This window comes from Nilaparvata lugens, unplaced genomic scaffold (genome assembly GCF_014356525.2).
Source record: "Nilaparvata lugens isolate BPH unplaced genomic scaffold, ASM1435652v1 scaffold6729, whole genome shotgun sequence".
Classification (NCBI taxonomy): Eukaryota; Metazoa; Arthropoda; class Insecta; order Hemiptera; family Delphacidae; genus Nilaparvata; species Nilaparvata lugens.
In genome coordinates this window covers 2,012-16,813 of record NW_024092480.1, presented here as the reverse complement: position 1 = coordinate 16,813, position 14,802 = coordinate 2,012, and the positions used below count along the sequence as shown (strand labels likewise).

General features: G+C 34.5%; 1 protein-coding gene across 1 annotated transcript; it reads left to right on the top strand.

Moving 5' to 3' along the window:
* Window positions 1-1,063: 1,063 nt before the first annotated feature.
* Window positions 1,064-10,962, top strand: LOC120356419 (fructose-bisphosphate aldolase-like; the record flags this gene model as incomplete). The annotated part of the gene is given in 5 exon segments (XM_039445359.1): window positions 1,064-1,310; window positions 7,727-7,805; window positions 7,807-7,882; window positions 7,885-7,912; window positions 10,834-10,962. Coding segments are annotated over 5 exon segments (528 nt in total), but the record flags the coding sequence as incomplete, so codon positions are not given.
* Between the last annotated feature and the right edge of the window lie 3,840 nt (window positions 10,963-14,802).

The following is a 14,802-nucleotide window of genomic DNA, read 5'->3' as shown; positions in this document are numbered from 1 at the left end:
ATAATCGAATTTGATCAACGAATTTCTAATTATTCGACGGAAAGTGAACCCTACAGATCGTTTTCACAATTTCCACTGACATCGATCGTTGATTAAACTTGATTAACAACGTTTCAATTTCGAAAGTTTTACGAGTCAGCCCGGTCACTCGATATTATTAATATTTTACTTTCCAGGAAATAATACAAGATATAGTCACTGACATTTATTTTAACTGTTTATGAAGCATTTTAGAATCTAGACAGTTAAGTTCTTCACATCCAGCGTAGCGTAGCTGGAAATACTTCTTCGGTAGACGTAACCGATTTATCTCCCTATGTTAATCAATCTGTACATTTCACACCAACCTAGCAATATGGGAGAGATAGAACAGCTACGTTTCTTACTATTGTTTGACGTACTTACACCTCCATGTACCATGTTATTCACTATTGTGATGTTATTTCAATTTATTGTTCACTTTGGTACATTAATTTATTCTATTTCTTACGTTAGAAATTTTCAAATAACCGAAATTGAGTGGATAATCTGTGATGTGTGATTTCATAACCTAAAATACTTTGGACAACATCTTATCAAAATTTTGGAGAGGAATGGTACAGGCTCAGCCTAGGTTTTCCTCTATGGTCATAATTTATATTATGATTATAGTGTTTTATTATGATTATATCTCACATATTAAATTTCGTATATCTATGTTGGTAATAATTTATACCTTGGAATTCTCATACTATAGCTCCAAAATTCCTAATCTAACATCACATTGTTGGTTAATTTTGTTATTGAATTTTGAAATTTCTATCGAATTCTTTTTTTCAAACTATTTGTATATTTTTTGTAATTTCTAAAGTTAATTTTGAATATTTTTATATTTTATTATTGTAGCAGGATTTTTTGTAATGCTCGTGTTTTGATCATTCGTTCTGTTAATCAAGAATGTATTATGTATCTGATTAGGATAGCAACTCCTATTTGTATGAGTACTTGCTCAAGAACAAATAATAAAACTATTTGATTTGATTATAGTGCTTTGTACAATAAATGAATAAAAAAATTGTTGTAGGTTCTACCTGACGGTGACCACAACCTGGACCGTGCCCAGAAGGTGACCGAAGCGGTGGTGGCCGCGGTGTACAAGGCACTGAGTGACCACCACGTTTACCTGGAGGGCACCCTGCTTAAGCCCAACATGGTGACCCCAGGTATGTCGTGTCCTCAACGCAACACACCTCAAGAGATCGCTCTGGCCACAGTGACCGCTCTCTCTCGCACCGTGCCCGCCGCTGTTGCCGGTATCACCTTCCTCTCAGGTAATTATCAAACCCAATAAAATCATTTAAATAAAACCATAAGATCAGCTGTGCTTTTAGAATTAAGTTTGTTTTTCGGTAATTCTTCAAAATTATATTTTTAATAAATGAATATTTCCTATTTTAGTTATAATAATATGAAATATTTATTCGATGTTTAGTTTTGAAGCATCTAAATTTGAAACTCTACTTTGTGAAAATACTTGAGGACTGAAAAATTTGTGAATTGAAAACTACAAGACTTAAACTATTTCAGACTATGTGTTATATAAATTGGGAGAGGAATAGCTCAAGGTTACCTTATTTTTCCTCTCCCTATCATTTTGATAATTCACTTATTGTATAAAATGGCACCTTTGAACCACCCCACCCCTTAGCACAGGGGGTAGGGGTGGGACTTTTGATATGTTCACCTCCTTACTACCCTAAACAGAACTGCGGGTCAAAAATTGTCTTCCCAACTTTTCCTTCCTTATAACCTTTCCTTGGCTGAACTATAAAGAATATATTAAAAATAAATGTAAGTTGGAGCTCTATCAAACATTATTATGTTGAGGTAATCTATCATTGTCTTTCACCCCAGCTGATATAAACGTTTTGATGTTTTGTGTGAATTTCTGAGACAGTTGAAAGAAGTGCAATAAAACTCCAGCGGTCAGCTGTCACTTTATACCTAATTTGGAATACACGGTCTAGAGGTTATGTAAATAATAACTTAATTCACACATTATTTTGAGTCCAAAAATGTATGTATTAAAATAATTTTGGATTTATCAGATTAATTAATTTCAAAATACAAATCCAAACCAAAATCTTCCTTCACAATCACAAAAAAAATATTAAAAATCTCACTTAAATCCACAAATTATACTCATGTTAAAATTCTGAACATGTTGATATTATTAGAATTGAAATTTTGTGAATCAGTAAAAAGAAAGAAAATAGAAAAAGTGTAGAAATATAATCAATTGACAAAATATTCAATATCTCAATTACGAAAATGTATCATATTTCCATTGAAAAATATAGTTTCTTGACGAATAATAATAATTGTTTCATTTTAAACAAAAATGAACAGTCAATATATCATCAGATATTACACCGGTATCAGCTATTCTCTATAGAAGGCAGTGGCAAGGCAGAGAATCAGCACCGCTTTTCTCTCATCTTTCTCCACTACCATTATAACGTGGACCTCACTATAGTGGGTAAACTAGATTATCTAGTACCTAGTGTACTATTGCATAAGGTAAACTAGTGGAAGATGGTACTATGTGGAAGGGTTAGGGTACAACCACACTGAAAGCGGAGCAGAGCAAAGCGTGGAGTGGCGTTTTAGAGCGGAGCGTGGCGAGGCGTGGTCAGAGCGTTCATGATACACACAGGAATCGTCTGAGCGTCAAGCGTCAAGGGTGAAGGGTCTAGAAAATGGCGTTGTCTAGTTTGCACGGACATTACTTTGTGAGAATAATTACTTGAAGTATTGGATATTACCTAAGCCTGCTAGGACAGAGTGGGTTAATGAAATTAACTTAAATCGTCGACTATTTGTTGAATATCACCATCTGTTTTATGTGTTAAGAAAGCATGAGTCCCGATTTTTCGAGTACATGCGAATGTCAACTTCAACCTTTGGTTATATTTTGACGAGAGTGAAGCCTGATTTGGAAAAATAAGTCACTATTTCATCGACTATTTCAAAATCATCGACTATTAAATATCACCATCTGTTTTATGTGTTAAGAAAGCATGAGTCCCAATTTTTCGAGTACATGCGAATGTCAACTTCAACCTTTGATTATATTCTGACAAGAGTGAAGCCTGATTTGAAAAAATAGGTCACTCTTGTAAATTAATTACAAGTTTAAAAGTTTGTGTTTCTTCAATGGTTCCAATTTTTTAAAATAACTCAATATAATTCGTTACAAATGGTGATTGAGTGGAGTATTTCTAATTAATCTATCAATTCAAGCCATCTAAATTCAAAATTTATAGTTTTCATGTTTATTTTGGACTAAAATTTTATAAAAATTGTACACGTAAAATTCTAACCTTACCGTATCTTGGACTTTGTTACCTATAAATTTGGAAGAAAAATAGCACAAGGACTACTTATTATTTTATCTACTAATATTATTACATAAGTGTAATTTTTATTATAGATAAATAACAGTATATTTAGTTTCTCATAACATTTTTTTTCTTCACTAATATGAAAACGTTTCTTCCTTGTTCCTTTCTCTCAATTTTCAGTTTCTTTGTAATGTGATTATTGTAATTTTTTTATTAGGGAGCAATTTTTGGGGTTTTCCCGTATGCTCCCATATTGTTGTAAATAAATAAATAACACAAAGGTAAATATATTTCATAGAAATATGAATGAAATGGATTAGAATAGCCTTACTTTTGATTTCAAAGTGCAATAGATGAATGTTCTCTTTTCAATAAGCACATTACACATTACAGGGGGATTTTGGCAAACATTAAATTAATATACTAGTGTACTAGATGGTGGGAAAATGTAGTAGAACAAGTGCATTATAATGTATAAGAGTAGACCACTAGTATGTACATTAGTAGGGCACTCGCACGTTGACGCTTTGACGCTCCGCTTGTAGACGCTCCAAAAAAAACCCAGCTTGCTCCAATGTTTGACGCCACGCTCCGCTCCGCGAGTTGACGCTTCCAGTGTGTTGCAGCTCATTACTTAACATGATATTGTTAACGACGCTCCTCAACGCCACGCCAAGCTCCGCTTTCAGAGTGGCTGTACCCTTATTTCGTTTTATTCAACTACTGGCAGGTAACCCATGTTCCGTAAGGATCTAATTAAAAACTTGGCAATCTGAAATCTTGGAAAATTTAAAATAGGCCTTTAACAACCATCGTTGGTAAATTAAGAATCAATATGTAAAATCTCAAGTTAATCAGTCCAGTAGTTGAGACTTGATGATGCGTCATTCGTGAATTTACTATCCGGTACGTGTATAAGCCAACTTTTTCCTTTATATATTATATAGATTACTGTACTGTTTCAAAATTTCTAGTTTATTCATTTCTGGACTGAAAAATGGACTCAAATCAATTCAAGTGGATAGCATAGCCTATAATTCTTATTCATTCATAACTCTACCTTCATTGTATTATCATTCATTCCATCATCATCACCTAGGCTTAAAATACTTCTAGAAAGTCGCCTTTGTAAAATAATAAATACTATACATGGAACTATTAATGGTTGGATGTACATTGATTTGTAATGCTGTTCCAGGTTCTAGCGAAAGCCTGCAAAGTGATCCCAGTTATGATAATGGGCAAAATAGTTTCACATCAGAAGTATGAGAACTATGAATACTTGACGGCTGTCACAATATCTCTAGGAATGGCTAGTTTCATGTTTGGATCAACGGAAATGAAAGGTGAGTGGACCTTGTAACATCATGATATAATGTTGAGATTCTCTTTTAGTGAGGTGATATTATGATATTAAATATTATTACCCTCTCATTACCAAAATATTTTAACCAGATCACTCACGTGTTATCGGATGGGCACGTTAAACTGTCGGTGAAGTATGACAGTCGTAAGGCCCATTGACGGCTTAAATTATATATTCAGTGGGACCTTCCCGCAAGGGACTCCTCACCAATAAAAGCCATACGAATTTACTTTACTTTTTTTATGATATTAAAATTGAATAAAACTTCAAGTTGTCACAACCACTTATCTATTGAAAGAAAAACTGAATTACTAGCTCCTATGTAGTTTTAATCCAATTATAATTTTTCTACCTGTATTCATATTTGGTCACCCAAAAATCTATATAGCCATTGGTCATCACCATCATTCATTTTAAGTTTTGGAAAATTCTTTATAACTTGGTATTTAATTGCATTGCTATAGTGTATCTACCTTTTAGTTTTACTAACTTTTTAGTCATTAATTATAACTGGCTGTTTCTGCAGCCAATTATTTGTTTTCTTTCTATAATATCAAAATTTACTCATATCAATTTTTTAATCTCGATTAAGTTTACCGGTTAACTAACCAAGATTTACGGTTTCACAATCCGTTAATACTAAGCATGCGCCATAAAAATGTTCTGTCTGTCGCCAGTGTCAAGTGCTATCTGCAGACGAACCAGATCGAAAACTAACCTCAAAAATCAGAATTTTATTTTGAATGCTAATATCAGCTAAATATACTTCTTTATTTTATTAACGGATAAAATTCATCCATTATTTAGCTTATACTCTGAATTTGTAGTTTTTTTACCAAAAAACTAATGGAAAACAGCTATCAGTAGATGGTAGTATCGGGGTTAGTTGGATTTAATCCCCTTAAATTGCCTATTAAAAATATTCAAGTCGATTAGTTTAACGGGCGTTATTTTTCGATTTTTACCTTTGTGCAACCAAATTTTCTTCATTTTAACTAATCGCCGTTAAAATGGTGCCAACTAATCAGAATTGAAAAAAATTTATGCCGGTTAGTTAAATCGGCGTTAAATCGTTTGAATTTCTGTTTTGTGCAACCAAATGCATCGGTTAGCGCTAATATCGATTAAAGTACGTACGTACGTGCAACTGGGGATAAGTTTCAACTCTTCAAGAGTCATTTTCAAGTGTAATATTTTTTTCTACTATAATTACCACTTTGATTTAAACTTTGCCAGGTGGTCAGTCCGAAGAGGAGGCGTCAGTTCATCTGGACCCATCAACAAGTGTCAGGTCGCAAACCTTGCCACTCACTTCTAGCTACGGCAGAGCTCTGCAGGCCTCTGTACTCCGCGCTGGGGCTGGAAACGAGGCCAACGTTGCAAGGGCCAGGATGAGCTCATCAAGAGGGCTAAGGTCAGTTTATTTCTATTCATTTATTGCTCACTAGCAGGAGCTCACCTGCTCCACAAGGGTCTGTTTTAAAACTTCACAAAACTGAAAACTTGACCGAATGGAATCTTGAAGAGTTTGAAATAGGCTAGAACCATCCTCGGTTAGTTAAGAATCTATATGCAAGATTTCATAGTCTTAGCCAGAGTTTAGACGTGATGATGCGTCAAACATAATTTTCCTATCCCGTACGTGTATAAGCCCAGTGGGAAGAACTGGCTTATACACGTACGGGATAGGGAAATTATGTTTTCCTACAGTTACGTTGAAAAGTGGCCATTGCTGTACTGATTACAGAACGCAAAGAATCACTTTTCCGCTCTAGTGCGGGAAAAAATTTTTCTGCACTCCACATTTGCAACATGACAACGAAAAATAGTTAGTAGGTTATATGGAGCACCAGTGCAGCAAAATCAAATTAAGTTGGTAACACTGACTGTGTATAGTGAGGTCCACGTTATAATAGGGCAGTGGAGAACAGCGTTTAGCTATTATGTTCCTTGATTATAGTCATTCAATGCATACATTAAGATACACCCCCTTCAAGCAGTCAAATAAATTTTCAATCGAATTAAATCATTATAATTTAATTATTATTAGTCCATTTAAATAAATTAAGGTTTTTATTAATGATACAAATACACAGAAAAACATTTGATGGATTTCAGGGAATTTTACTAATAATTATCCACTTTTCATATTCAAGTAACTATAGGAAAAATTTAATGTGAAATACGTGCACAAAGTTCGTTTGCTGCACTCAAGAAACATGATTTCCGCACTCGCCTATGGCTCGTGCGTAAACGTTTCTTTCGGTGCAGCAAAACTGTCACTTTGCGCACTAGTTGCACAAATAACTATTGACGCATAATCTCGATTAAGTTTACCGGTTAACTAACCAAGATTTAACGGTTTCACAATCCGTTAATACTAAGCATGCGCCATAAAAATGTTCTGTCTGTCGCCAGTGTCAAGTGCTATCTGCAGACGAACCAGATCGAAAACTAACCTCAAAAATCAGAATTTTATTGTGAATGCTAATATCAGCTAAATATACTTCTTTATTTTATTAACGGATAAAATTCATCCATATTTAGCTTATACTCTGAATTTGTAGTTTTTTTACCAAAAAACTAATTGGGAAAACAGCTATCAGTAGATGGTAGTATCGGGGTTAGTTGGATTTAATTCCCTTAAATTGCCTATTAAAAATATTTCAAGTCGATTAGTTTAACGGCGTTATTTTTCGATTTTTACCTTTGTGCAACCAAATTTTCTTCATTTTAACTAATCGCCGTTAAAATGGTGCCAACTAATCAGAATTGAAAAAATTTATGCCGGTTAGTTAAATTCGGCGTAAATCGTTTGAATTTCTGTTTTGTGCAACCCAAATGCATCGGTTAGCGCTAATATCGATTAAAGTACGTACGTACGTGCAACTGGGGATTAAGTTTCACTCTTCAAGAGTCATTTTCAAGTGTAATATTTTTTTTCTACTATAATTACCTTTGATTTAAACTTTGCCAGGTGGTCAGTCCGAAGAGGAGGCGTCAGTTCATCTGGACGCCATCAACAAGTGTCCAGGTCGCAAACCTTGGCCACTCACTTCAGCTAGGCAGAGCTCTGCAGGCCTCTGTACTCCGCGCTTGGGCTGGAAACGAGGCCAACGTTGCAAGGGCCAGGATGATGAGCTCATCAAGAGGGCTAAGGTCAGTTTATTTCTATTCATTTATTGCTCACTAGCAGGAGCTCACCTGCTCCACAAGGGTCTGTTTAAAACTTCACAAAACTGAAAACTTGACCGAATGGAATCTTGAAGAGTTTGAAATAGGCTAGAACCATCCTCGGTTAGTTAAGAATTATATGCAAGATTTCAGCTATCAGTCCAGTAGTGTAGACGTGATGATGCGTCAAAATAATTTTCCTATCCCGTACGTGTATAAGCCCAGTGGGAAGAACTGGCTTATACACGTACGGGATAGGGAAATTATGTTTTCCTACAGTACCTTGAAAAGTGGCCATTGCTGCACTGATTACGAAACGCAAAGAATCACTTTTCGCTCTAGTGCGGGAAAAAATTTTTCTGCACTCCACATTTGCAACATGACAACGAAAAATAGTTAGTAGGTTATATGGAGCACCAGTGCAGCAAAATCAAAATTAAGTTGGTAACACTGACTGTGGTATAGTGAGGTCCACGTTATAATATGGCAGGAGAACAGCGTAGCTATTATGTTCCTTGATTATAGTCATTCAATGCATACATTAAGATACACCCCCTTCAAGCAGTCAAATAAATTTTCAATCGAATTATAATCATTATAATTTACTTATTATTAGTCAATTTAAATAAATTAAGGTTTTTATTAATGATAAAAATACACAGAAAAACATTTGATGGATTTCAGGGAATTTTACTAATAATTATCCACTTTTCATATTCAATGGTAACTATAGGAAAAATTTAATGTGAAATACGTGCACAAAGTTCGTTTGCTGCACTCAAGAAACCATTATTCCGCACTCGCCTATGGCTCGTGCGTAAACGTTTCTTTCGGTGCAGCAAACTGTCACTTTGCGCACTAGTTGCACAAATAACTATTGACGCATAATCACGACTAAACTACTAAACTGATAGACTTGAAATCTTGCTTATAGATTCTTAATTTAACATTCTTTATTATACTATAGATAAGTTCTTCAACTTTGTGTAAGTTGATAAAGTGACAGAACTCAAATCTTGTTTAGGAACCATCCTCAACTTGATGCCAACCTGACAATCTTTTTTTCAAATTCAAATTCATTTATTGCCAAAAAGAAAACAAACAATTTACTCATATACATACATACATACACAACGACATATAACATACAACATACAACATATTTTTTAAAAGTCGTCAAAACAGCTGTTCTACAGATGAAATATCTCGACTATGTGTTCTTTTTATGAACTGCTCTACCTACCTACCTCATGCACGAGAAGGAGGTTACAAATTCCATTTCTCAAGGATGGGGGGGACCCCGTTAGTTTCCCAGAAAGAGGAACTCATGCCTGTTAATAGAGCTGATAAATAACTATACAGGGTATGAATTTGAAAAGAAATCGGTTAAGCATTTTTGAGAAAATCATGAAAACATGGTTTTTAGTAATTATTCGCTATTTTCTCAAGAATATTACGGAGCTCCTGCAATTTTCCCAGAATGAGACTCATGTCAGTTGATAGGGCTTATAAATAGCTATTCATGGTATAAATTTAAAGAAAATCGTTAGAGCCGTTTTCACGAGAAAACCGTGAAAAACATGGTTTTTTAGTGATTATCCGCCATTTTTTTCAAGAATATTGCGGAGCTCTGCAATTTTCCAGAATGAGACTCATGTCAGTTGATAGGGCTTATAAATAGCTATTCATGGTATAAATTGAAGAAATTCTTAGAGCCGTTTTCGAGAGAAAACCATGAATAACATGGTTTTTAGTGATTATCGCCTTTTTCTCAAGAATATTACGGAGCTCCTGCAATTTTCCCAGAAATGAGACTCATGTCAGTTGATAGGGCTTATAAATAGCTATCCATGGTATAAATTTGAAGAAAATCGTTAAGCCCGTTTTGAAAAAACCGTGAAAAAACATGGTTTTTTAGTGATTATACGCCATTTTTCTCAAGAATATTACGGAGCTCCTGCAATTTTCCCAGAATTGAGACTTATGTCAGTTGATAGGGCTTATAAATAGCTATTCATGGTATAAATTTAAAGAAAATCGTTAGAGCCGTTTTCGAGAAAACCGTGAAAAACATGGTTTTCTAGTGATTATCCGCCATTTTTTTCAAGAATATGCGGAGAGCTCCTGCAATTTCCCAGAAATGAGACTCATGTCAGTTGATAGGGCTTATAAATAGCTATCCATGGTATAAATTTGAAGAAAATCGTTAGAGCCGCTTTCGAGAATACCGTGAAAAACCATGGTTTTTAGTGATTATACGCCATTTTTTCCGCCATCTTGAACTGAATTTTATTGAATTTCTTGTCGGATCCCATGGTATAGGACCTTAAGTTTAAAATTCGAGTCAATCGGTTAATTAGAATGGAGTTATCGTGTTCACAGACATACACACATACACACACACACATACACACACACATACACACACACAGACCAACACCCAAAAATCATGTTTTTGGACTCAGGGGACCTTGAAACGTATAGAAAACTTGAAATTAGGGTACCTTAATTTTTGTGGGAAAGCAATACTTTCCTTACCTATGGTAATAGGGCAAGGAAAGTAAAGCACTATAGAGATCAGCACTGTCTCAAGCCTCACATCTCCCCTAATATACTAAATTCATGGTACAGTATTTATTTATTTATTTAGCGTATGGCAGATACACAACACATTAAAGTCATGAGTCTCAAATGTCGACATTACACTATATTTTTTCAATTTCTTCAAGATGTTGTGTGAAGTTTTTGGCAGGAGACAATTAAGTTGTCTGACCGCCATTATATGCTAGTCCATTAGCGTTACCCCATATGCACCATGGGGCGAACTAGCGTTACACATATTTAAGTAAAAACCTGATACAGTATTATTTTTTGTCGGATGAATTTTTCATGAATTTCATTTTATTGCAGGCCACAACTCTGAAGCAGCTCTGGGCAAATACACGGCAGGATCAGTTTCTGGAGCGGCAGGAGACGCCGGTCTCTTCATTAAGAACCACACCTACTAGAAATAGTCTCAATTTGTTGTACTGAAATTTATGACAATATTTATTCCTCTAACAATTGTGGGGTACTTAGCACCAAATGATTTCAAAACAATGATCTTCCTATAAACTAGTGTCCATTTCTGCGTTCTCATCACAAAACCTCCTGTTGTTTTGTCTGATCGCTGCCGTTGGTTTGATTACGAATGCTGTTTCAATTTTTGGTATATATAAATATATTTATGTAAACAGATTTTCTTACAATAAAGAAGTATTTTATCAATTATAGTTTTTCTTGCACCTTTCAAAATCAAATGATACTTTTTATATTCATTTGGAAATCTTTCACAGTACATATTATATTCACTAAAAGTCACAATAGATTCTCATTTAAATGAAAAGACTAGATGTTGTCCAACCACTAATCTGAGAGTAGAGCTAAGATTTTATGTTTCAGTGAATAACTCACCCTATATTGTAGCGAATCGTCTCATATTATAGCACGACACTTGATAGGTCAACCTAAATTCATAGCCCGAATATCAACAAATCGGGAGATGAAATGCATGAATAATAAAAACATTATGGATTTTTGAAAAATGGTCATAAATTAGAATAGCTGAAACTCACAGGAATGATATAGTAAATCGGATTCCATATTTGTGTTCCTCGTATCAAAGAGCATGAAGTTTGAGCGATTTTTATTTTTCACAAAAAAAAATGAGAAAAACCATCGTGGGTTTTTAAAACTGAAAAAAGTTTCTCAGACTTGGCTGTAATTTGCACCATAGATCGAGCTTGACCTGAAAAATGTCTGAGCCAAATTTTGACACCACCAACTACTATACAGGATGAGTTATGCAGTTTCAAACATAAAATTTGCAATATTAATAATATATAATGAACGGTAAGGAATTTTGCAAATCGGATTCCAGATTCGATTTTTGTTTTTCACAAAAAAATGAGAAAAAACAACGTGCATTTTGGAACAGTGGAGAGAGTTTCTCACATTTGGCTGAGATTTGCACCATAGATGAAGCTTTACCTAAAAATGTCGAAGCCGAATTTGGCACCTCCAGCTACTATACAGAGTGAGTTATGCAGCTGCAAACAAAAAATTTACAATTTTTCAATTACCATATCTCCTGAACGGTGGAGGATTTTTCAAATCCGATTTCAGATTCGTGTTTCTCGCATCAAATTCAGCAATTTTTATTTTTCACAAAAAATTTAGAAAACCATGGATTAACCATCCAGCATTTTGGAACAGTGGAGAAAGTTTCTCAGATTTGGCAGAGAAATGTCGAAGCCAAATTAGGCACCTCCAGCTACTATACAGAGTGAGTTATGCAGCTGTAAACAAACAATTTGCAATTTTTTAATAGGCCATATCTCCTGAACGGTGAGGAATTTCGCAAATATGATTCCAGATTCATGTTTCTCGCATCAATAACCATAAGATCATCAAGTTTGAGCAATTTTTATTTTTCACAAAAAAATGTTGGAAACTATCGTGAAACACACTGAAACAAAAAGTAACTCAAATTAGCTGAAATTTGGTCATATCTCTTGAACGGTAAGGAATTTCGCAAATATGATTCCAGATCCGTGTTTCTTGAATCAAAGACCATAAGATCACAAAGTTTGGGCAATTTCCATCTCTCACAAAAAATTAATAGGAAGAATGGACTAACCATCATGAACCACACTGAGACAATAAGTATCTCACATTTTACTGGAATTGGTATATCCTGCACAGTAAGCAAATTTGCAAATATGATTCCAGATTCGTTTTTCTCGCATAAAAGACCATATGAGATGACAAGTTGAACGATTTTCATTTTTCACAAAAAATTGATTGGTAGCATGGAACTATCGTGAACCACACTGAGACAAGAAGTATCTCAGATTTGGCTGGAATTTGGTCATATCTCCTGTATGGTAAGGAATTTCCCAAATATGATTCCAGATTCGTTTTTCTCGCATGAAAGACCATAAGATCACAAAGTTGAACGATTTTCATTTTTCACAAAAAATTGATTGGTAGCATGGAACCATCATGAACCACACTGAGACTAGAAGTATCTCAGATTTGGCTGAAATTCGTCACATCTCCTGAATGGTAAGCAATTTCGCAAATTTGATTCCAGATTCATGTTTGTCGCATTGATTGATTGATTGATTGATTGATTGAGTACTTTATTCATGTAGATTACAATATATACTGGCTTATACACTTGTATACAATAGCTTACAATACAGCAAAGTTATAGATGAATTTACATAATATAGACTAAGAAATAACTATTGAACTGTATATTATAGAAAAAGCAATTTGTGATATAATAACTATAGATAATATGCATCTACATAAATTGGCGGAGCTTTGGACATATCAATGTCCATTCTTGGGAAGAATATTAAAAATATCCTCCCCACTAACTCTCTACCAAAACGTTAATTTCGTTATTTAAACTAAGGATTTATTTATTAATGGAAATATTGTAAAAGTTTTAATCAATATGAATATTGAAGAGAAAAAAACAGAAAATTGATAAAGTAAAATAATATATAGGTAGATAAGATCAAATAATTGATTAATAAAATGAAGTAGGCTGAAAGTAGATCAGGGTTATCAATTTCAGTAATATACAACAGTATGCAGTGGATAATTGAAATAACATGAGTTTATATAATATATATATATATATACAATTCGTTCTATAACATGGTTTAAAGGTTTATATTGGTGGAATGGGTGAGGGATGGTTGTCATGTGATCGTTCTAGGGCCGGACAGTTTCAGTCATTTGTTCCAAAATATGTTTTTTTAAAGTCAGGTTGAAGCTCGCTCGGCTCTCGATAGACCTGATAGAAACAGGAAGTGTATTCCATGCACGACAGGCACTGACTAAGAAGGATTTTGTGAAAATAGTAGTTCGATGATTGGGTATCCTTAAAGTACTTTCTCCGGTTCTAGTATGTGAAGCATCTATCCTCCTACCTTCAGAGAAGAATTTGAAATCATCTTTAAAATAGTTCGGATTACCGTATTTCAAGATATCTCTAACAAGCTTGACTATTCGAAAAAGCCTCTGATCGGGAAGCTTCAATGTTGAACTAGCAATGTGGGCTGGGGTGATATGATCATGGCGTTGGAGAGAGTAGACGAAACGTAGACAATAATTTTGGCAACGCTGTAGTTTATCATTCAGAGTGACTTGCATATCGTTAAGAACAGAATTACAATACATTAAATGTGGGAAGATGAGAGATTGAACCAATAATAATTTAATGTTTCTAGGGAGGATATCGTGCATTTTCTTCAATGCATGCATGGCTGAGAATACCTTTTTACAAGTTTTGTTCACTTGTTCTGACCAGTCAAGAGTATTATTCATAATAATGCCTAAATTTTTAACTGAGCTACAGTAAGGAATGTCATTACCGTCTACACTAACTTTGTGAATCGATTCAAGGTCAATTGTTTATAAGACGAGAATATCCAATTATAATGGGTTGTGTTTTGATGGATTAAGCTTAAGGCCATTTTTCTTTGTCCATTCCACTATCGAATTGATATCCTGATTCATTATTCCAACTGTTTCATTAATTTTTGTTATGGGACAGCTTAAATAGATTTGAAGGTCGTCTGCATAAGTATGGAACTGGAGAATTTGATAATGGAAGAAAGGTCATTAGCATACAAAGTGAAGAGGAGAGGGCTAAAATTGAACCTTGTGGTACTCCATGCATAACGTTTTTCCAAGTTGACTTTTTGTCACCGACAGATACACATTGTTTCCTACCTAATAGATAGGATTTAAACCAAACTAACGAGTTGTGACTGAAACCAAGAATAGCCAACTTATTCAGAAGGACTGTATGATCAACAG